The following is a 24440-nucleotide window of genomic DNA, read 5'->3' as shown; positions in this document are numbered from 1 at the left end:
CTTTCTTACACAGGTTAGTAAGCATAGGAAGGTGTAGGGGACAGGTTTAAGAGTAGTCAGGGTTAAGCCCAGAACTCCACTTTAAGTGACACAGTGGAAGAAGTCATGGATGACTTCCTATTCTAAGTAATGATAACCTCACAACTTTACAGTTTAATTATACAATATCCTTTTAAAGTTATATATGGGTTAAATTAAAACAAAAAAAAAGTATATATATATATATATATATATATATATCTCCACACACACACTATACTCAAAGACCGCTGATCGCTCAGTTCTCAGTGTTTCGTGAGCAAAAAGCCGGTGACAGTTAGGGGTTTATTTACTAAAGCTGAAGAGTCCAAAATCAGACTCCCTTCTGCATAGAAACCAATCAGCTTCTAACCTCAGCTTGTTCAATGAAGCTTTGGCAATGAAACCTGGAATCTGATTGGTTTCTATGCAGAAGTGAGTCTGATTTTGCACTCTCCAGCTTTAGTAAATAAACCCCTTAGTGTCTGGCTCTCTGTTCCTCCAGCGCTCACTGGAGTACTGGACTGTGAAGTGGAGGGAAGGGCTGGTTCAGGCTCTTGGAAGATTGCTGAGAGGCAGAACCAGGTGCCACTCAAGGCTTCTAGGTGGATCTCGACAATATGGTTGGGATTTTTTCAGAATCTGGACCGGCTCTGTGACATCAACTGTGAAAACAGCTCATAGGAGTGTAGAACGAATTTCACTCCTTTGATCCCCAGGAGAAATACAACCAAAATAGCTTTGGCTATACTTCTCTTTTAATTTACTAACAAGTTTGTAGTGCAAGTGGCTGCTTAAACCATGAATTGCACTTTATAGTTGTTGGATAATCAACAGGTGACAATCAGATGGCAATGTGACTTTAGCTTTAGGAATAAATGCATTAAAATATGAAATGGCTGCAATATAATGGTCTGGTGTTTAAACATTTTCATTTTGGTTTGTAAACAAGACAATACGCATGGCTCTTTCCTGTTGCTAAGCATGTGCACTTCTGTGCAGTCAGCACTGTGGAGATCTGGACTGCTGAGCCCTGCATTGGAGCAACCAACGGGATCTCCAGCAGTCCGTGTCGTGTCCCCTGTACAGTCAAAACGTCTCTGCAATCAATATGTTATTTTCAAGTCATGTTCACTGTGCAGAATTTCAGAATGGAGCACAGTGCAGGAGGCTCTGTACAGGAAGTCTGGCATCATACTCTGCATTAGAACATTACGAAAATAGGCTTTGAGGAAAACTATATACCTATTTTCCTTTTGAAAATACTGGTTTTCTAACGATATTTGATTTCGACGTGGTGAAGTCGGTGCCCCTCCCCGGGAGGGGCACCGACGTCACCACGTACCCGGACTCCGATGCACAGCGAGTATAGGCAGTATGAGCCCACACGCCGCTCAGGCTGGATACAGTGTTTGTATCAAAAGCGCTTTGTTGGCTTTTATCTAGCAATACGCTGAGCAACAGGGAGAAAATAAACAACAACTCTTGGAGGGAAGATCTAGTCCAGGATCTATTTATGGCAGATCAGTAGGAGCAAAAGAGGAGAAACATTCAGTCTTCTACTAATAGAAGAACACCAAGTAACTCATTTCATCTTGAGAGGTGTCATTTTGGAAATCATGTGAACAGTCCATTTGCAGTATATAGTCCCACTTAGATGGGATTTGATATATGAAGGGATTTTCAATTTTTATTGGACATTTATGAATCTATTTATTTAATTATTCTTTCAATTCTATTGAATATTTACGAATTATTCTAAATTTATTTATTTTCATTAATTAATATCAACTATTTTTTTTTTTCTTATCTGGAGTAACTAAGGGGAAATTATTTATAGATCATTGAATATTATTTACTATAAATTGATTTTATTTATTTATTCACGGTGTTTACATAAGGGCGCGGCCCTACTTTTCAATTTTTTTTTGCTAATGTTTGTATATTTAATGAGAATATAGCTAGGTGCTAGCGAATTATTCTAGAACAAATATTTATAGTGGCTCATAGGATATTTCTAATTTACTTTCATATTTCTTTGTGCAGATTTTCTTTCAAATGCTCTTAGTAAGAAGAGAATATTTTATTTAAAATATATGTTAAACACACACAATTAAAGTTCCAGAATTTAATTTTTAATAGCAAAACATTAAATTAATAGTTATCACAGAAAACAATTTAGAGATATGCTATGCTGGTTTTCTTTTAAATAAAAACACTATACCATACAGATATCGCCATCACACACTGAAATACTGTATATATTAATCATACAGAAGAATAATAAATCCAATTTCTCTCTAAACAAAACTACTCAAGAATACTACTAAAACACTGCTGACTAAAGAGGGGCTTACGGCAATCTCATGTGGATTTCTGAAGTTATTAAATTCCAGTATTTTCCCCCCACACTAAGCTGTGTCGGTGTGTGTATGTGTGTGCGCACACACACACACAGAAAATACTAAAAGGAACCTGTCAGGAAAGAAATCAAGAAGTGCCCATTGCTGACTTGTTTTTGTAAGTGCAAGCTTTAGGCTATCACGACTGCCTCCCTATCCACTGAGTCACTGACCTGGAAGAAGCAGGCGTTAGGGTAGTGTCAGGACACCTGATATGCACATACGTGTTCCAAGTCACTTACTTGACCAGTAGGGAACAATAAATACAAATGGCAGCCACAGAGGTAGGACCTTCAAAAAAAAAAAAAGCAAGTCAGTGATAGCAGCTTCCATGTTTATAGGTTAGTTTCCCTGCAAGCAACTGCCATTAAAATAATCAAATAAAGAAGTTACCTTTAGAAAAGCAACTACATAACTTTCCAACAGAAACTGAGCAGCTCCGTTACAGAGAACTTGTTTCCATGACATGGAATTGACAAGAGGAACATGGAATGCTACAGGAGATGGACACTACCAGAAATATCAGTTTCTGCACAGAGCCGAGAAGATGAGTTCCAGTTGCAGCTTTACAGGTAACCTCTTAATATTAAAATTTAAGTGAAAAAATTGGTTTAAAGTGACCGCACATACCTTACAGGTTTGATCTCAAATCAGCTGACCATCCTCAAAGTAAAGTCTCGGACTATTAAATTGTCAAAATGCATATAGATATGGCATCTTGGATTCTTTCAGAAAACTACCATCTTGTCCTCCTGCAGTGCTTAGCAAAGCATGACATTGTGTACATTGAAAAGTGCAACTTCAAAATGTGCGGTCATCCAAAAAAAAAAATGCCTGATATGTATGGTCTATCTAAATTGTACAGTACAGTCCTCTAAGATAGCAAATTTACAGGTTTACAGGTAAAGCAAAATCCAATTTCTTCTGTTATCTAGTCCCCCCAACAAACAATATTGAAATGGTCACCGATACCTAGTATTTAGTCAATGACATGAAATTTTATCTATGCTCATATATATACAAAAAAAAATATTGTGTCCATATACAACCTGATTATTGGCCAAGAAAGGCTGTTTTAGCTTTCTCAGCAGTAAGGCTGTACACTGGATGCCCCTGATTTCTGAGATCTAAAAATATTTTCACCTCTCTAAGATGACAAATATAGTCTTGCAGGGATTGCAATCTGCCCAGTATGGATATTCAGCATCAATGCCAATTGTCTATTTAATTCAGATATGGCCACCACCAAAGATCACCAAATCTGTCATGGAGAGGAAGAAGCGGTGGATGGTTGATTTCCTGTAGCCTGTCTACAGTAAAGGTAGTATGATTATTGTTTTATATAAAGTGCCACTAATTAATACTAGTTTCTAGATCAGAAATGCCAGTTCTGGTTACAAAATACCTAGCTCTGCTACATGCAGACCAAGTCCACTGTAAAGCCTAACTCCAGCTTCGCTATCCAGCTTGGCCCAAAAAAACTTTGCTTAAAGCACTGGCAGGGGTGCTTATAATGATCATCCATTATTCATTTATGCAAAACCTTTATTGCAAAAGGAAAAAAAGTTGCTATACCTGCCTATAAAGTGTTTAACAGAAGTTCAGCTTCAATTTGTAAGTCAAGTCCATCTAAATCTATTAGTGCATCGAACGTTACCCCTTTTATCGATTTACGTTACCCCTCTCTCCAAGACCAACAATGCTGCTGGCCAAAGGCATCTGCTCTACCATTTCATCCAGAAGACAGATGCCCTAATACAGGAGATATGTTAGTGGCAGGATGACCAGGCAAATAAAATGTCTAAAATAGCATTATGTTCTGTTGCAGGATCATATCCTTGCCAAATTTTGGTTTTTAATTTCTAACAGTGACTCTAGAAACACAGAACTATTACAGGTAAATGGCTTTTCACTTTACCTTTTGTAATCATGTCAATAAGAGTGAAAATGAGCAAGATAGCATTTCAGGTGCCAGAACATCTCCCTGCATCAGGGCTTAAACATAGTAATGGAGTGTTTTGTAGACTCTTTTCACTTTGCCGCTAACACTGGCAGTGTCATGTACTGACTATTCTGGGTAATCCTTGTTACAAATCTGTCAGACAAGAAGTATTCCTGAGTCTATAAAACACTCCCTTACTTTGTTTCAGCTCCAATCAAGGGGGAAAGGGGGTGTTCCAGCCCCTGAAACACAATTGTGGTCACTGGCTGTATCAATAAAAGACTCCCGAGATGATTGTTTGGCACTCGATTGCATGTAGACTCAGCCTTGGTGATCACGGTCCTCCAGGGGCCCCCGTCTCAAGTGCACTAATATGGCTACAATCACCTCAAGCATCTGGAGACTTTTCAAACCTTAGTGATTAGAATCAGTAGGAGACGATGGATTCCAAAGACTTTTTTTGTGCCTCTGTTGGCTTGATTACACATGGATTTCTCAGTCTGGATAACCCTGGTTTTCCAGGAGCCCCCATTTGGTGGAGAGTTGCCAAACCAAAGTGATATATATACAGTTGTGTTCAAAATAATAGCAGTCAGACATCACTAACCTGATCAATCACTGTTTTTGGCAGAAATTATATTTCTACATGGCAAATAATTTACTAGCAGGTGTAGTAGAGTAATAGAAATCCAACAGACCCAACAGTCATGACATGCAAGCTGCTGATTCTGTGTAATTGAATCACTAATTGAAAGGGGCATGTTCAAAATAATAGCAGTGTGGAGTTCTATTAGTGAGGTCATTCATTCTTTGAAAAACAGGTGGCAATTATTGCCCTTATTTAAGGAAGGAAGGCAGCAAATGTTGTACATGGTGGTTACAGTGCATTTCTCTCTGAAATTCTGAGGAAAATGGGTCGTTCCAGACATTGTTCAGAAGAACAGCGTACCTTGATTAAAAAGTTGATTGGAGAGGGGAAAACATATAAAGAAGTGCAGAAAATGATAGGCTGCTCAGCTAAAATGATCGCAAATGCTTTAAAATGGCAACCAAAACCTGAAAGACGTGGAAGAAAGCGAAAAACTACCATTTGAATGGATAGAAGAATAGCCAAAATGGCAAGGACTCAGCCAACAATCAGCTCCAGGAAGATCAAAGAAGGTCTAAAGTTACCTGTAAATACTGTTACAATTAGAAGACGCCTATGTGAAGCCAAGCTATCTGCAAGAAGCCCCCGCAAAGTCCCACTGTTGAAAAAAAAAAGACGTGCTGAAGAGGTTACAATTTGCCAAAGAGTACATTGCCTGGCCTAAAGAGATATGGCGCAACATTTTGTGGACTGATGAAAGTAAGATTGTTCTTTTTGGGTCTAGTGGCCGGAGACAGTTTGTCAGACGACCCCCAAACACTGAATTCAAGCCACAGTACACTGTGAAGACAGTGAAGCATGGTTGTGCAAGCATCATGATATGGGGATATTTCTCATACTACGGTGTTGGGCCTATTTATCGCATACCAGGGATCATGGATCAGTTTGAATACATCAGAATACTTGAAGAGGTCATGCTGCCTTATACTGAAGAGGAAATGCCCTTGAAATGGGTGTTCCAACAAGACAACGACCCCAAACACACCAGTAAACGTGCAACATCTTGGTTCCAGACCAACAAGATTGACGTTATGGAGTGGCCAGCCCAATCCCCGGATCTTAATCCAATAGAAAACTTGTGGGGTGACATCAAAAATGCAGTTTCTGAGGCAAAACCAAGAAATAGAGAAGAACTGTGGAATGTAGTCCAATCATCCTGGGCTGGAATACCTGTTCACAGGTGCCAGAAGTTGGTTGACTCCATGCAACACAGATGTACAGCAGTTCTCAGAAACAGTGCGACTACAACTAAAAATTAAGTGATTCAAAGGAAAGCAAAATCTTCAAACATTTTTCAGTTTATATAGTGAATGTTTGAGTTTGTAAAGAATACAAACACTGCTATTTTTTTGAACAGTCTAATATTCACTTTTCTTCAATTTTTTTTAGAGGAACAACACAAATGTGATATATTTTTCTTCATGTTTTGATTTGGAATAGAATGTGTAGTGTTCCCAATGCATTTGTGTGTATGGAAATAAAAGCTATTAGAAGGATTTTGAGCTTTATTCACTTTTTTCAACATACTGCTATTATTTTGAACACAACTGTGTATATATATATATATATGTGTGTGTGTGTGTGTGCGCGCGCATGTATTTATTTATATATCAGGAAGTTTCAAAAAGTGAGGTCCCGCTGGTTCGCTCCCTCCCTCCAGCCTTTGGCTGAGTTACATGTTTTTTTCAGGGAACAAGAAGTGCGTACCAATTTTTTGTGGTACCCGATCCCACTTCTGTAGCCTCCTTGGACACATCAGCAGTTGTGCATCAGGAAGCCACAACTGGATACTGTATATAAACAAATGTATTGAATGTATATAAGATGGCGCCGGGGACTCGCAATGGTAAGAAGAACCAGGTGCAGGAAGACTGTGCTGGATCTCAGGCACTGGTACCCGATTTTTAGTATACAGTATTTGTATCTGCTAACTTTTAAATAAATAAAACCAACTGAAGTCCCTCTTTACACAGCTGGGGATTGTACAGATAATTGAAGGATGTTACCAGGTTGCTATATTCCAAGGAAGTGACATTTAAGACCATTAGAGCAGACTGAAATGAAAGTTCATTATCTATTACAATAAATCACATATGGCTTGTGTGGTAATTCTGTATATCAATTTTTCTGCAACTCCTATCAGAAAACGTTTTTAGGTGAGCTAGAATAAAGAACTACCTCTTCGAGTAAAATGGAAATAGCTCTAGGTTATATATAGCTTTTCTTGCACAAGACTTTATTTTGTCGCATGCTTGTGATCCTATGTTGCACTCTGCGACATAAATTCATTATTATCTATTGATAATTATCATTTCTAAATCATTTACAATAAGAGATCAGCGACACTAACCAAAAATCTTATAAAGTAGGCACCAAATTGTGACTAAATACATCACTGTATATGTCCCAAACTTCCAGGACACACAAATATTACACCAACACTATATTGCCTGAAGTATGTGGACAACTGTCTAAAATGCTTGAGTTCAGGTTCAGTGAAGGGTATTGATAATGCTAACGCATACAAAGACATATCAGACAACTTGCCAACTGCATTAAGTCATGGTTCAATGAGCTCGGCTTAGCGGAGGTGCCTGGCACGGAGCCCTGATGGAGTATCCATCACCTCATAAACATTTAGGCTGATTCACACCATAGAAACGCAGTCCAGATGCGTTTCTGCATTCACATTTTTGACACATTCCGCTGCATTTTTGATGATTTCCAGTGCATTTTTTCTTCCACTCATTTTCTTCAATTTAAATATGTGTATGTGCATTCCAATGAGTTTACCACGTTCCAGTACAGTATTGTGCAGGAAAATGCAGCCTATTCTACTTTTTTTTTGCAACTGCAAGCACCGATGTGAATTATAATATTGGCAACCATGTAACCTACTTTTGGTGTATTTTGGATGCAGAAAAACAAAAGCACAATGTAACGCATATAGAGTGAACTGGCTCTTAAACATAATTACCCACACTGGAAGTTTGAAAACGCAACAGAAGAACTGTTAAATGAAGAAAAGCATCTGACAGCCCAAACTATGCAACAGTTTCCCTTTTCTTTGGTCAAGCTTTTATCACCAACAGTGAATGCAATGGCACACATGTGACCCCCTACAGTTGTATTAAATCAAAAAGCAAACATAAATTATATTGTAGCTTACCAATTTTTAGATGTGGTTGCTACAATAGTTTTTTTAAATTTTATTTTCATCTGATGATCCAGCTATTAAGTTTGTTGTTTTTCAACAGAACAAGCTCTCCTGAAAATGTAGTAGCTACAGTGTTGAGACAAACCATTTACTGCTGACAGGGGTGCTTACAATGATCAGCTTTTATTTATGTAAAACAATTATCCTAAAAGAACAAAAAAAACATTGCTGTAACGGTTTATGCAATTGCAGTGTGAGCTGGAGTTTGTCTTCAATTTGTTAGTGTATATATATCTGCTAGTCCATCTAACACTCCCCTCCCCCAGACCGACAATGCTGCTCTACAAAAGGTGCCCCTGTGCTTCTTCATCCACAGTGGAGGCACAATACAGGAGGTGTGTTACTTGTCAGATCACCAGGTGAAAACAGAACCAAAATGCCTAAAAAAAAGAAAACAAATACCGCCACCACATCCAAGAACTGGTAAGCTGCAATATATTATATGCTTCATTTTGGATTTAACATCACTTCAAGCAATGATTCCCAACATCAATCCTCAAGTACCCTCAACAGGTCATATTTTCAGGATTTCCTTTACCTTGTACAAGTGTTTTAAATCAATGTCAATGGTTTGGTAGTTATGACAGCTATTTTATTGAAGGGAAATTCTTAAAATATGGCAAATTGGGGTACATGGTACTAAACTCCAGTCTGCATTTTTATTGCATCTTTTAAAAAGCAATCCCCTAGTGTAACTGAATCTTTACACATCTTTTCCAGAAAGCAATAAAGCCTGAACCACGTTGGAAAATTACATCCACTGGGCTGGATTTATGTTTCTTCCAGTTCATAAACCACATCCTGTCCTCTTTATCTGTTCTACTGGTCACATGAATGCCCTTAGAACACCTCTGACATCCTTAGGTCAGAGGTGCCTGCAATAGGCGGATATGTTTTGTGAGGCCCCTGGTTTGTCCTGCCTAACCATGTCTTACCTATTTATGGACAGCATATGCAAATATTGGTGTTTCCGGCTTGTAGATGATGGTGCTGAGCGGCTATGTGGGTGGTTAGTTGAGAGTTGTGTTGTCCACCACCCATACCTTTGACTACATTTTCCAAGACTCATGAGAAATGTAGTCCTTTCAGCCATAGCTAAAGTTGGTTGTCAAGAGTTAAAAGTACAGACCAAAAATCCTTCACCAGGCAGCCAGACACTGATGAAAAGATTGGGAGCTTAGAGTCACAGCAACTAAGCCCCGGTTCACACTATAGCTTGCATGTGCTCACGCTGGAATTGTACTGCATCCCTGTGCAATTCACATGTGATCTAGTGCGGTGCAATTTGAGCCTATTTATTTTGAGTTGGCTCAAATTGCACCGCATAGCATCAAAAAACATGCAGGCACCTTTTTTTGAGCTGCACTCCAACCAGATCGCATGGTCGTTTTGTAGCAAGCAATCTGGTACAGGCAAATGTGTCTGCGACCTGCATTTGGAATGTCGTTAACTTTGTATTGACACCCGCAGCAGATCACAAAACACGTGCTGGGATCGCTGCGTTTCCCGCACCGCATATGTGGTAACCTAGGTTTAAAACATCTCTTGCTTTGAGTGCACATTGGGAACAGATGTTTTCAATGGAAATTCATAGTTAACCCTAGAGTTCAGCTTTAAATATAGGCTGTACAGATATGTGCCACTTTCTCACCCATGCCATAAAGAATCACACTTGTGGCCCTGAGGAAGTTCTGCAATTTTTTTACATCTGGTTATTGCTGCTGGGTAGTGTCAGAAGCTGCTGGTTGAAAAGAAACAGAACAAAATAGGTTTTGTCACACTTCCGGCTAAATCTAAAGCCATAAGCTGTGACTGCCAGCAGGGGCACCAGAGAGCCAATCAATATTTATTCTCTACTAAAGACTGAGATATAGAGTGAATTGTAGTAAAGTGCAAGTGGTAAGTGTTTGGTTATTCATCCTGAATATATCGTTCCAGAGTAATCACATCTATTTACAGCCTAGTAGAGGAAAAATGTAAGTACTATATTTTTTTTTTAGTAGTGTGCACTGGATATGTTATCAGTCCAGTTCTACTTCAGTATACACACGGCCCATAGTATAGCCTGTAATTATAAAGGTTTGGCTGCACACATTGTGTAAACATCAAAGTTAGTTTGTCCTGGAGTCTCACTTCTCCAGTGAAACAGGTTAGAACACTTTAGCTGTAAGCGAGAGGTGCAGTGACTGCTTGTGAAGACACCTTGTGAAGCCCTTGGTCTGAAAAAGATGGTCACAAAGTCATCGGTAGTGCCGCAGGTACACCAGCTTCTGTGGATTGAATTTTTCTCGGCACAGTGGGCATTCAGCCTGAAATTGAGATTTTACACATAAAACATTAAAACCATAATAACCAACAGCACATTTTGTGTTCAGCTTAAAGTGAACTTCTCTTAATTGGTCTGAAAAATAAGACTAATGCAGCCATCACATCTAAAGACTGGTAAGTTGCAATATATTACATTTTTCTTCTTAAATTTAAAATACACTTTAAAGCAGAACTTTACCCATAACAACTTGATAAAAAATTATGTTCTTTGGCAAGGAACATACATTCCACATTAATAATTATGCTACCAAAATTAGTGTCTGCAGTAAAGTGCCTCCAGTATCATTGCTGTTTTCTTTTAGCCCAGAGCAATCATTAGGCCGTCAGCAGATTGGTTTCCAGTGGCTCTGATTTTAGGCACAGTGTGGAAAAATAGGGCAACTGAGCATGTGCAGATCAGGGTGAGACCATGTATTCCTGAATTTTAAACAGTACAGGCACTTATTTTTAATGTTTTACACAGCTTTACCTGCAAAAGCCACCAGCCTGAAGTGATCCAGCAGAACTTGATTTGCTGACTAAAGGTCCTCTTCTAAGCTTTTTTGTTTACATGTATTTTGTTATATGCACAATACGATTTGCTACACTTTCCAATCATTGGCCCTTTAAAAGTCCGTAACACTGGAGGCATTACATAAGCTTCCCAGTCATGTGATCAATGTAATCAGAATGTTCACATGATTGTGAGCCTGCCCCACTGTCTCTTGATAGTAAACAATGACCAGGAGCTTGTCAACGACAGTGAGGTCACAGTGCTGGGGATGTCAAGTGAGCAAGCTCCCAACACAGAATAGCAATGCCAACTGCATGTGTGCCACGTAGGTGTTGAGGTCCACTGCTACGCTGTCACATATACAGTGCCTTGAAAAAGTATTCATACCCCTATAAATTTTCCACATTTTGTCATGTTAGAACCAAAAACGTAAATGTATTTTATTGGGATTTTATGTGATAGACCAACACAAAGTGGAACATAATTGTGAAGTGGAAGGAAAATGATTTTCAACATTTTTTACAAATATGTGAAACGTGTGGTGTGCATTTGTATTCAGCACCCCGAGTCAGTACTTTATAGAACCACCTTTTGCTGCAATTACAGCTGCAAGTCTTTTAGGGGATGTCTCTACCAGCTTTGCACATCTAGAGGGGGATATTTTTGCCCATTCTTCTTTGCAGAATAGCTCAAGCTCTGTCAGATTGGATGGAGAGCGTCTGTGAACAGAAATTTTGAAGTCTTGCGACAGATTCTCAACTGGATTTAGGTCTGGACTTTGACTGGGACATTCTAACACAAGAATATGCTTTTATCCTAACCATTCCATTGTAGCTCTGGCTGTATGTTTAGGGTCGTTGTCCTGCTGGAAGGTGAACCGCAGCCTCAAGCTCAAGTCTTTGGTAGACTCCCAATAGGTTTTCTTCTAAGATTGCCCTGTATTTGGGCTGCATCCATCCAACTCTGACCAGCTTCCCTGACCCTGCTGAAGAAAAGCATTCCCACAACATGATGCTGCCACCACCATGTTTCACGGTGGGGATGGTGTGTTCAGGATGATGTGCAGTGTTATTTTTCCACCACACATATTTTGCTTTTAGGCCAAAAAGTTTAATTTTGGTCTCACCTGACCAGAGCACCTTCTTCCACATGTTTGCTGTGTCCCCACATGGATTCTTGCAAACTGCAAACGGGACTTCTTATGGTTTCTTTCAACAATGGCTTTCTTCTTCCCACTCTTCCATAAAGGCAAGATTTCTGGAGTGCACGACTAAATAGTTGTCCTGTGGACAGATTCTCTCACCTGAGCTGTGGATCTCTGCAGCTCCTCCAGTGTTACCATGGGCCTCTTGGCTGCTTCTCTGATTAATGCCCTCCTTGCCTAGCCTGTCAGTTTAGGTGGACGGCCATGTCTTGGTAGGTTTGCAGTTGTGCCATACTCTTTCCATTTTCAGATGATGGATTGAACAGTGCTTTGTGAGATGTTCAAAGTTTGGGATATTTTTCAACAACTTTATCCCTGACCTGTCTTGTGTGTTCCTTGGCCTCCAAGATGCTGTTTGTTCACTAATGTTCTGAAACCTCTGAGGGCTTCACAGAACAGCTGTATTGGTACCGAGATTAAACTACACACAGGTGGACTCTATTTACTAATTAGGTGACTTCTGAAGGCGATTGGTTCCACTAGATTTAGTTAGGGGTATTAGAGCAAAGGAGGCTGAATACAAATGCTTGCCACACTTTACAGATATTTATTTGTACAAAAAAAATTCAGAACCGTTTATCATTTTTCTTCCACTTCACAAGTATGTGCCACTTTGTGTTGGTCTATCACATAAAATCCCAATAAAATAAATTTACGTTTTTGGTTGTAACATGAAAAAATATGGAAAATTTAAAGGGGTACAAATACTTTTTCAAGGCACTGTATTGTGTACGGTGGACAAGAAGGGGTTAACATAGAAGCTGATGCAAACAATAGTTGAGGTGTGGTCCATAGCAGCCAAACATTTCTGCATCATTCTTTCTATGGCAGGCTAGAAACATTATGTAGAAAACACAAAGGGCCCTCACCTTGGTGTTACACCATTCAGTGATGCATTCCCAGCAGAAGAGGTGGCCACATGGTGTGGCTGTGGTATGTTTCCGGTGCTCTAAACACAATGTGCACTTAGAGGGTCGCTGGTAGTTTTTCTCATGTGGCGGTGCCCTACAAACACAGAACAGAAGATATTTACAGTATTCCATAGCTTGGTTATGGAATGACTGTGGTAATCACTATCTGTATCTAAACTGAAGACATTACCACAGAGCAATTTCTGAGAAACAGACTTCTATCCCATCCTGCCATAGCTGAACCAGGGGTCAGGGAAAGTCAGTTATAATAGTGCAAGATAAAAGTAGTGACATAAAATATCAGTTTATAAACTTGTAAATAATATTATGATGCTTTATTTTAATAAAAATGACCAGAAAAACATTACAGTCTACTTTTAGGCTGCAGAATATTTTTGGTAGTAAATGAGAAAACAGTGGAATTTTAATAAAAAATCTGGATGATTTTTTTCCAAGGGCTGGACTGCCATCACTGGAGCTTGTAAGTACAGTCTTTGGTGCCAAAGCAACACCCCTCAGCAAGGACATGTTCTTGTTTAACCAGAAAGTTGTGACAATGTAAACGTAAAGCAGACCTTTGACGAATATCTCAATTCCTCCTCCTTATATAATCACAATATTTTTTCTTGTTTAGTAAATACCTTCCTTCACGCATAGCATCATCTTGCTTCCTTATGGTCACCTAGGTGAGAGTGATGTAGCCCCTGACCATCCACAGCATCCTGGGATAACCAGAAAACTCCAGGGTGGGACACACACTCCCCCCCCCCCTCCCTGGCACTTGTCTCAGCTTTGGGCAGAAGGCATCCTGTTCTCCAACCACATAGCTCGCATTTAGTAGCACACATGCAGGAAGAGGGGCACAGTACTATATGTTATATATATATATATATATATATATATATATACACACACATATACACACATACACACACACACACACACACACACACACACACACATACAGTGGGGATCGAAAGTTTGGGCACCCCAGCTAACAATTTGTATTAATGTGCATAAAGAAGCCAAGGAAAGATGGAAAAATCTCCAAAAAGCATCAAATTACAGATTAGACATTCTTATAATATGTCAACAAAAGTTAGATTTTATTTCCATCATTTACACTTTCAAAATAACAGAAAACAAAAAAATGGCGTCTGCAAAAGTTTGGGCACCCTGCAGAATTTATAGCATGCACTGCCCCCTTTGCCAAGCTGAGACCTGCCAGTGTCATGGATTGTTCTCAATCATCGTCTGGGAAGACCAGGTGATGTCAATCTCAAAGGTTTTAAATGCCCAGACTCATCTGACCTTGCCCCAACAGTCAGCACCATGGGTTCTTCTAAGCAGTTGTCTAGAAAACTGAAACTGAAAATAGTTGACGCTCACAAAGCTGGAGAAGGCTATAAGAAGATAGCAAAGCGTTTTCAGATGTCAATATCCTCTGTTCGGAATGTAATTAAGAAATGGCAGTCATCAGGAACAGTGGAAGTTAAAGTAAGATCTGGAAGACCAAGAAAAATATCAGACAGAACAGCTCGCAGGATTGTGAGAAAAACAATTCAAAACCCACGTTTGACTGCACGATCCCTCCAGAAAGATCTGGCAGACACTGGAGTTGTGGTACACTATTCCACTATAAAGAGATACTTGTACAAATATGGTGTTCATGGAAGAGTCATCAGAAGAAAACCTCTTCTACGTCCTCACCACAAAAATCATCGTTTGAACTTTGCAAATGAACATATAGACAAGCCTGATGCATTTTGGAAACAAGTTCTGTGGACCGATGAGGTTAAAATTGAACTTTTTGGCCGGAATGAGCAAAGGTACGTTTGGAGAAGAAGGGGCACAGAATTTAATGAAAACAACCTCTGTCCAACTGTTAAGCATGGGGTTGGATCAATCATGCTTTGGGGTTGTGTTGCAGCCAGTGGCACAGGGAACATCTCACGAGTAGAAGGAAAAATGGATTCAATAAAATTTCAGCAAATTTTGGATGGTAACTTGATGCCATCTGTGAAAAAGCTGAAGTTAAAGAGAAGATGGCTTCTACAAATGGATAATGATCCTAAACACACCTCAAAATCCACGGGGAATTACATCAAGAGGCGTAAACTGAAGGTTTTGCCATGGCCTTCACAATCTCCTGACCTCAACATAATTGAAAATCTATGGATAGACCTTAAAAGAGCAGTGCGTGACAGACAGCCCAGAAATCTCAAAGAACTGGAAGACTTTTGTAAGGAAGAATGGGCAAAGATACCTCAAACAAGAATTGAAAGACTCTTGGCTGGCTACAAAAAGCGTTTACAAGCTGTGATACTTGCCAAAGGGGGCAGTACAAGATATTAACTCTGCAGGGTGCCCAAACTTTTGCAGACGCCATTTTTTTTTTTCCTGTTATTTTGAAAGTGTAAATGATGGAAATAAAATCTAACTTTTGTTGACATATAAGAATGTCTAATCTGTAATTTGATGCCTTTTGGAGATTTTTCCATCTTTCCTTGGCTTCTTTATGCACATTAATACAAATTTTTAGCTGGGGTGCCCAAACGTTCGATCCCCACTGTATGTATATATATATATATATATATATATATATATATAAAAATATATATGTATGTATGAATAAAACATCTGGTGATTACCTCTGGTACGACATTCTGCGGTGTAGCTTGAATTTCTGCTGGGCTTCCTGCTTCTGCTGAAAATGATTCAGCTGGACATACAGCAGCAACATGAGATGAACCACTGATACTGCACCAAGGAGACCGTAACTCTGACGCACAATACTATCATCTCCAAGTGATCCACGGACACGCAGCTAGAAGAGATTCAGGAGATCAAAAAAAAACCATTGGAAAACTATTTCCTTTTATGTACTGCCATCACTCATTTACATGTGAGATAATTAATACATTTCTAGAGCAGTGGTCTCCAAACTGCGGCCCTGAGCTGGATGTGGCCCTTTGCTTGCTTTTATCTGGCCCTTTTGGCATTCATTCCCCCACTGTCAGAAATAGTGGGGAATAGTTTCAGCCACTGACACCGACATATGGGGCATTAGTCATCTCACTGACACCAATAATGGAATACTATTCCTCCCATTGACATCAATGCTGGGGCAGTATTCTTCCAACGGATACCGATGATGGGGCACTATTCCGCCCTCTGACATTAACAGTAAAACGTTCCTCCCATTAAATACCAATGATGGGGCACGATACCTTCCACTGACACCAATGATGGGGCACTATTCCTTCCGCTGACACCAAATGATGGGGCATTGTTTACTACTACTGACAACAAGACATTTTCTTCCTTCACTGGCCACAGTCCAGCCCCCTCCAAAGTTTGGAGGACAGTAAACTGGCCCATTGTGCAAAAAGTTTGGAGACCCCTGTTCTAGAGTAATAATGTTTTATGCAAATAAAACATTAAAATGCTGTAATCAACTCTGTGTAAGACTGATGAATGAACAGTTTATAATACTGTAGAAGCAAAACACAAACTTAAAGCTGAACTCTGGGGTAGTTACGAATTGTCACCTATATTTTTTGTCCATAAACACGTTAAACATGCCTATATTTACCAAATGGTCTATTTCTTGAGAAAACTACATTGTTAATGTCTGTAACATCATCGCTATCAATCAGAAATTGCAGCTATGCCTGGATGACAGGAAGTGCCAATGTAGTTTTTTTTTTAGAGTGTGCATAGTTCATCTAGCAAAATACAATTCCCTTAATGCTTTGGGACTTTTAGCAACAATGGGTGATAACGTGGGTAGGCTGTGGAACAATAGTTTACCTCTTCAAACCTTTTGGATTAAGCCAGAGACCAGGATTTTCCTGGCCTGACTAAACAAAACTATCTTGAAGTGGTTGTTATATTTTTTCCCCCTAAGATTAAACTTGATATTCTTACCTGCTCACTGCAATGGTATTGCGCAGAGCAGCCCCGAACCTCCTCTTCTGGGGTCCCCTGCTGACACTCTCAGCTCTCCTTCTCCATGTGCCACCACAGGACGCCAAGTGGGCTAGCTCCCAATCCGGGCCGTGTGCACAAACAGCGCGACTTGGCCCTGCCTCCCCCCCCCCCCCCTAATCCCTCCAAACTGGAATTGACTGATAGTGGCAGGAGCCAATGGCTCCCACTGCTCTCAGCCAAGCTTGCGAGAGAGTAGAGGGGAGAGAGGCACTGCAGATGTGCACTGGATCAATAGAGGACTCAACAGGGTAAGTTTTTGAGGGGGGATGGGGAGAAAGAGCTGCTGAAAGGGTTTGGCATTCTATGAATTAAGGTAAAAAAACCCTTACAATACTAGAACCACTTCAAGCTAGCTATAGAGGGATCAACATTTGGCTGTCTCAGCAGGGACCAGACGAATTTCGATCAGTGTGTGGCAAACCCTGCTCAACAAAAGTTGAATGTCTTTTTGACAGTAGTCACTCAAACAGTCTAGAAAACTTTCTCTTCCTTTCACTGAAGGACACAGCCAGGGAGCCTCCCCTTAGGTGTGGTTTTGTTTTTAGTTGCACCTAGCATCCTAATCCTGTAGGTGGGGCATCAAACCCATCCATCGTGAAAATCTAGCTATGTCCTTCAATAAACGCAGAGAAAAAGATTTTAAGGTGATCAGTATAATCTGACAGCAATGGGTCTTCCTGTCAGAATACAATATCCTGGCTGGGGGGAGATTCCTCCTTCCACCCAGTTTGTGTGGACATAGGAATCTTTTTTTCTTTTTCATTCAACCTGCTTGCTATAAACCGTCTATGGCCAGCTTCAGTGGACATGTCAAACCGAGAGTCAGAGACTCCCAGGTCTTCCCGCTACAGTGAGCACTGATGTAAGTATATCACTGCTCGCTTACGGAAAAAATCTAAAGAATTACCCTTTTTTAGGGTGGATAATTGCAGGGGTCTCCAACCTTTCTGAACAAAGGGCTAGTTTATTGTCCTTACAGCTTTAGGGCGGCCAGACTGTGGCCAATGGGAGCAGAAAAGGTCATGACGTCAGTGGGAAAAACAATGCCTCAGTGTTGGTGTCAGTAGGAGGAATTGTGCTCCATCATTAGGAGAAACTGTGCCCCTTCACTGGTGTCAGCAGAGGAAACTATGCCCCACTGTTGGTACTAGTGGATAAAATAATGCCCCAAGGGCCAGATAAAAGCAAGCAAGGGCCGCAGTTTGGAGACCACTGGATTATTGCATGGCATAACAGGTAGATGCTACGAAAAAGTAAATGAAATATCTCCCTCTCTATATTAACATTTCTGCCTAGGGGTCAGCTTTAAAGCTAACTAGTGCTTTGCCCATACAGGGCCCATTCAAATGCTGACTGCAATCAGGTTAATTTAGCCTAGAGAAGCCTTTTACTGATCACCTCTGACTGAGGAGCAAGGTGAATCTGGTGACTGTGAGAGCAAGAGCAGCTCTGCAATGGAGCCACTCTTACGGATTTTACAAGGTGCAGAGCTCAGCGATAAAAACCCCTAGGAGGGAGTATTGCACATATAGTAAAAAACATATGGGTTCATCACCAGTAACAGGCCACTTACATATGTGATACCGGTGATGCGTTTGGCAATGTGGTAGAAGATTCCATTCATATAGAACACAGCCAGGTGCAACCTTCTAAGAAAGGTGATACTCTGCCTGATGGCATAAACTGTTTTGGCCAGAGTCTTTTTTTCCTGCTCTGGAAGAGAAGCTATCTTTCTGTGCATCCACTTCCACATCCATGAACGGTGGTGACTACCAGAAGACAAGCCGCTGTGTAGAGCCCGGACTCCATCAATCTCAATCTGCAGCTCTTGTTCTAGGCGAGCTAGTTCTTTATCCAGGAAATAAGGTAACAAGGTGTGGCAGCAGATGAGTAGAGAGCGCTGCAGAACGGATGGCACTTTCCTCTTTGAAGAATCCACTTGGACAATATTAACATATTCTTCTCCCAAGGTTTGATAACCTACAAAAAAGTTTGTGTTATTTTTAAATATAAATTGTATTATTGATAATGATTGGATGCTTTATGTGGTCCCATAAAGGTTACACAACAAATTATCTTTTTCCCTAATTTTCCTTGCATGTGGGTATTCTTTTCAAAGTGAAAATGCACCACATGATGAGTTGGATAGACTTGAAAATGGAAAGGGGGGGTGCACGCTTTGCTAGCTGGTGGATGATGCACACTGGGGCCATCTCTAGATGTGACACAGTAGAGACCAGTGGAGAACTCATCCATTCATCGATGGCTCAAGGCATGTGAGTGGGACTTGTGTATGACTACATTTGTTTGTTTTTGTTTTCTTATATTAAAGCCTATCACACTAGGGCGCATGTGCTGTCTCTCTCTCTCTCTCTTCCTTTTATTTTTATTTAGTGCATCCTCCACCTAGAGAGCAAAGTGAGAGCTGCAACTGCCAGAGGATGTTTTCATTCATGTCTGTTTTCGGTTTCACAGAGCATTGAGAGACACTGAATTAGATTGAATGGACTGTGGATTAGTGCAACTTCTGCACATATTTTTCTTTTGCCTACTTGCCTTTAGTAAATCATCAGCCCTATTGACTTCAACAATACAGTTTCTGAGTGGTTTATCATCCTATGTCCATGCTCAGCACAGTCTGACATATACAGAAATACTAGATAAAAGGCCTACAAACCTACTGAAATACCCTCACAAAAATAAGGATCATTAGGTAATTAGGTAAAATATGAATGTGTAAAATGTGTGCCATTTCAATTATAATAAATGCTTAAAGCTGAACCTAGGGGTGGCAGAGGGCCAGAAACACAAATGGAGAAGAAGAGTGGCTTCAGAGGTCTACTCATCATTACTGAAACTAGTGGGGAGACTGCAGGACCATAGAGTAGGGAAAGTATTCCTCTGTATCAAATGTTTGGGAAAACAAGTTGGGGACACATTTACATTTATATGGCCAGCCCAGAGTTGGGCTTTAAAACATACCACAATCTCCCTTTGCAAACGTTTTAAAGCAGCCGTATAGTGGTGGTAACACCATACCACATTATAAATGTCCCCTGTAGGATCCGATGTATGAAATGGGCCCAATCAACAGGGTAGTGAAAGATCAATTGGGGGAAGTTTAGTAACTCAGTGACCAATCTCAATGAATATTTAATGTACAAGAATATGGGTGATAGCACATGCTGCTTATTTTGGGAAGGGAGTTATAACTGGGATGAGGAAAGGGTTTCTACTCTGCCCAATTAGGTAGTCTTGGCCTGGAAAAGTAGGTCCTATAGACCTTCAATTCTTCCGCCATTGAGAGTATTCTAACATACTGTATCCTAGTGTGGTATCCTGGTTGTAAGTGGACTATAAAAATGCTCTAAAAAGTGATTCAAACAGCACAGAAAATAGTAGGGTGTGAACTTGTTTCTCTTGATGAAATCTTTACCCATTGTCTTTGCAGGGCGGAAAGAAAAGTGAGAGACTAGACTCATCCAGGCTGTCATTTCTTTGAATTATCGCAGTCTGGGAGAGGTTTTAGGACAATGAAAATAACAACAAATAGATTCAAAGAGTTTCTTTCCTAGGGCTATTAATGCAGGAATGAAATGAAAGTGGGTTAATAGACTTGTTATCATCTCTTGCTTGTTTTTAAAATGCAGTTTTTTGGGCGTTTGTGTATGGTATACGTGTAGTTGAGGATTGTGGTATATAAGTGCTGTGTGGAGTAGAAATGTAATTTCATTGTGAATTTGATTCTGCAAGGACAATAAATCTTATCTTCTTTCTGATAGCAGCTAGCAGGCAGAAAAGGGAAGAACTCCAGAACATGAGATTGTCAGCTGAACCAACTAGAAACACCCAGAGTGGGCATCTGTCACCGACATTCCAAATATCCTACCTGAAAATGTGGTAAGAGTGTAGTAAGCGAGATCACACAGCAGCTCAATCTCTTTCCTCCACTGCAGCCATTTTTTGGCACCTATAATTAAAAACAGATAAACGTGTGACCAAATAAAGATTTGTGCAATGTGTGTATGACCTAAAGATCAACCAACATACATGAGCAAGCTCCTAAACTCACCCTGATGCTAGGAACAAAAAATGTAACCAGCAGCCCCCCATAAAAAGAACACAAGGAATATTTATTTTTGAGTCCATTCTCTTGGAACTACAGCACCAGCACGGGACATGCTATTCAGCACGTTTCGAAGAGTCCTATAGCAGTGGTGCACATCTCTCTTCAAGACAGCGATGAATGGACTTACTGCATTCCAAAAAAAGAGTAAATATTTAATAACTTCTTTTACAGGGGACTGCTGGTTCTATTTTTTAATTGCTTAAAGCCCCACTTTGCACAAAATATGAAACCCCTTTCTTCCCCTCTGCAACCTACCCTGCGGGGTTTTTATTTTTCTTTACTCTGCAAAGCAAATTAAAACGGAACTAAACCCATTCATTTAAATGTTTCCCAAAACACTTATTTTTGAGGCATGCCGTGAATAATAACCATCACAGTTGCTTATGCTCTCATTTGAACCATCAAGCCATCAAATGACTGGTGTGATAATTGATCACATGTACAGCACCATAACTGCAGAACAGATAGAGGCTAAGATGGCAGCTTCCTTGGCTGTATAGAACAGGAGATTGTATTTCTGTGTTAAACTCACCAAAGTCCCCTGTCCAGGTTCACCACCTGCATGGTTCAAGGTGTGGGGGACAGGTGGTCCCTCGCTGGACGGTGCCCAACGATGTCACTACTCTTCTGGATCCTGAGAGTACCCCGCTGCTGGACAGCCAAAAGGGAATGTCCACATCATGCAGGCAGTGACATGGACATCAAAGAAGGGCCCTGCCTGTGTAAACAAAAGAGGACAGAAAACCTGGGACGGGAGGATCACGTGACCGCATCCGTTTTTAGATAGTGACAGTAGGTGTGGGGACAGGGGGAGGATCAGGCAGGTGTTCTCTTGTAACATGTGACATGTTACAAATGTGAACATATCTTTTCAAGAGCTCCAGTCATTAAAGGATACCTGAGACAATTTGAACCTCCACTCCTGGGATTGTTATAAAAGCCAGGCTGCTACCTGTCTGGAGTTTGCACCTTTCTTCGGAGTAATAAAGAAGATGATACTTAAGTTTATATGGGCACCTTTTGATTTTATTCCAGCACTCAGTCTTTTTGGGTATGAGTCTATCAGCATGGCACATCCTGATTGGCAGTATTTGCAAACTCTTCCTTGCAAAAACATTCCAAATCTGTCAGATTGCGAGGACATCTCCTGTGCACAGCCCTCTTCAGATCACCCCACAGAGTTTCAATCAGATTCAGGTCTGGGCTCTTGCTGGGCCATTCCAAAACATTAATCTTCTTCTGGTGAAGTCATTCCTTTGTTGATTGGATGTATGCTTTGGGTCGTTGTCATGCTGAAAGGTGAAGTTCCTCTTCATGTTCAGCTTTCTAGCAGAAGCCTGAAGGTTTTGTGCCAATATTGACTGGTATTTGGAACTGTTCATAATTCCCTCTATCTTGACTAAGGCCCCAGTTCCAGCTGAAGAAAAACAGCCCCAAAGCATGATGCTGCCACCACCATGCTTCACTGTGGATATGGTGTTCTTTTGGTGATGTGCAGTGTTGTTTTTGCACCAAACTTATCTTTTCGAATTATGGCCAAAAAGTTCAACCTTGGTTTCAGCAGACCATAACACATTTTCCCACATGCTTTTGGGAGACTTCAGATGTGTTTTTAGCCGTGCTTGGATGTTTTTCTTCGTAAGAAAAGGCTTCCATCTTGCCACTCTACCCCATAGCCCAGACATATGAAGAATACAGGAGATTGTTGTCACATTTACCACACAGCCGGTACTTGCCAGATATTCCTGCAGCTCCTTTAATGTTGCTGTAGGCCTCTCGGCAGCCTCCCATACCAGTTTTCTTCTCGTCTTTTCATCAATTTTGGAGAGACGTCCAGTTCTTGGTAATGTCACATTTTCTCCACTTGATGATGACGGTCTTCACTGTGTTCCATGGTATATCTAATGCCTTGGAAATTCTTTTGTACCCTTCTCCTGAGTGATACCTTTTAACAATCAGATCCCTTTGATGCTTTGGAAGCTCTCTGTGGACCATGGCTTCTGCTATAAGATGCGACTAAGAAAATGTTAGGAAAGACCTACTAGAACAGCTGAAATTTATTTAGGGTTAATCAGAAGCACTTTAACCGCTTCCTAAGCACCCTATAGCAGTAATACTGCTACAGGGCGGCACAGGTGCGCAACATCACATATAGATACGTGATTTTGCATTCCGTGCGCTTGCCCTACCCACGCCGCTATTCACGGCCTCAGCTGTCAATCACCAGGTCCAGGCTGGTAATTACTCGCCGACACCCGGTGATCGAGGTGCATTACCAAGGGAGGGAGAGAACTGTAAGTAAACAAAACAGTTCTCTCCCCTGTCAGATCCTGCACACTGCTTTGTATGGCTTTGCAAAAAAAGGACGTAAATTTCATTTGGGTGCAGCATTGCATGACCATGCAATTGTCAGTTAAAGGAACACAAAAAATGGCCTGGTCAGGAAGGGGGTAAATGCCTACATACACACGTGCAGTCTATACATACATTATATATGTACACACACATTATATATATACACATGTGCAGTCTATACATACCTATATATATATATACACATACATACACACATTATATATATACACATACACATGTGCAGTCTATACATACCTATATATATATATATATATATATATATACACATACACACACATACACACACATTATATATATATATATACACACACATATCCATGAAAAGCACGTATGTCCTGCCTGTGTCTGGGGTACTCACCAGTAAAGGCCTGGCAGGCCTCATGAGCCTGCCCCCTCAGACAGCTCTGGAACTGCTCATCCTTCTGGCTGCTCCGAATCAGCTGAGGCTGGTTTGCTGAGGTCAAAGCCATATCAGCACGCCTGCTCCCCTCTGCCTCATACCCCGGGACCGTCCGCAGCCTCCCCACGACTTCCCGAGGAACCCCAACAATGACAACATCCAGCCCCCCGGCTTCCTGCCCCACTTCCGGGTGTACAATGCGTGCGCCAGCGTAGGAGGTGGAGCTTTCCGTACGTCAATCCTTGTTACCGCAGCAAATAATTGTCCGGCGTTCTGTCAAAGTTCCTGGAGACTAGCGAATGACATGGTGTGCGGGCTGTGCTCTGTACTGCAGCCAGGGCCGGATTGACATAGGGGCTATTGGAGCTGCAGCTTCAG

General features: G+C 40.7%; 1 protein-coding gene across 1 annotated transcript; it reads right to left on the bottom strand.

Moving 5' to 3' along the window:
- Positions 1-2131: 2131 nt before the first annotated feature.
- PEX10 (peroxisomal biogenesis factor 10) lies at positions 2132-24380 on the bottom strand. The gene is made up of 6 exons (XM_089684348.1): positions 24021-24380; positions 21047-21127; positions 18731-19137; positions 15816-15991; positions 13123-13258; positions 2132-10537 (listed from the first exon to the last, which is right to left on the bottom strand). Exons 1-6 carry the CDS (start codon positions 24130-24132, stop codon positions 10469-10471), a joined length of 981 nt encoding a protein of 326 aa, XP_089540474.1. The 5' UTR covers positions 24133-24380; the 3' UTR covers positions 2132-10468.
- Positions 24381-24440: the final 60 nt, after the last annotated feature.

The sequence above is a fragment of the Staurois parvus genome, unplaced genomic scaffold (assembly GCF_062004578.1).
Source record: "Staurois parvus isolate SC_StPar_1 unplaced genomic scaffold, SC_StPar_1.0 ptg000346l, whole genome shotgun sequence".
NCBI classification, from domain to species: Eukaryota; Metazoa; Chordata; class Amphibia; order Anura; family Ranidae; genus Staurois; species Staurois parvus.
This window is presented reverse-complemented; position numbering and strand designations above follow the sequence as displayed.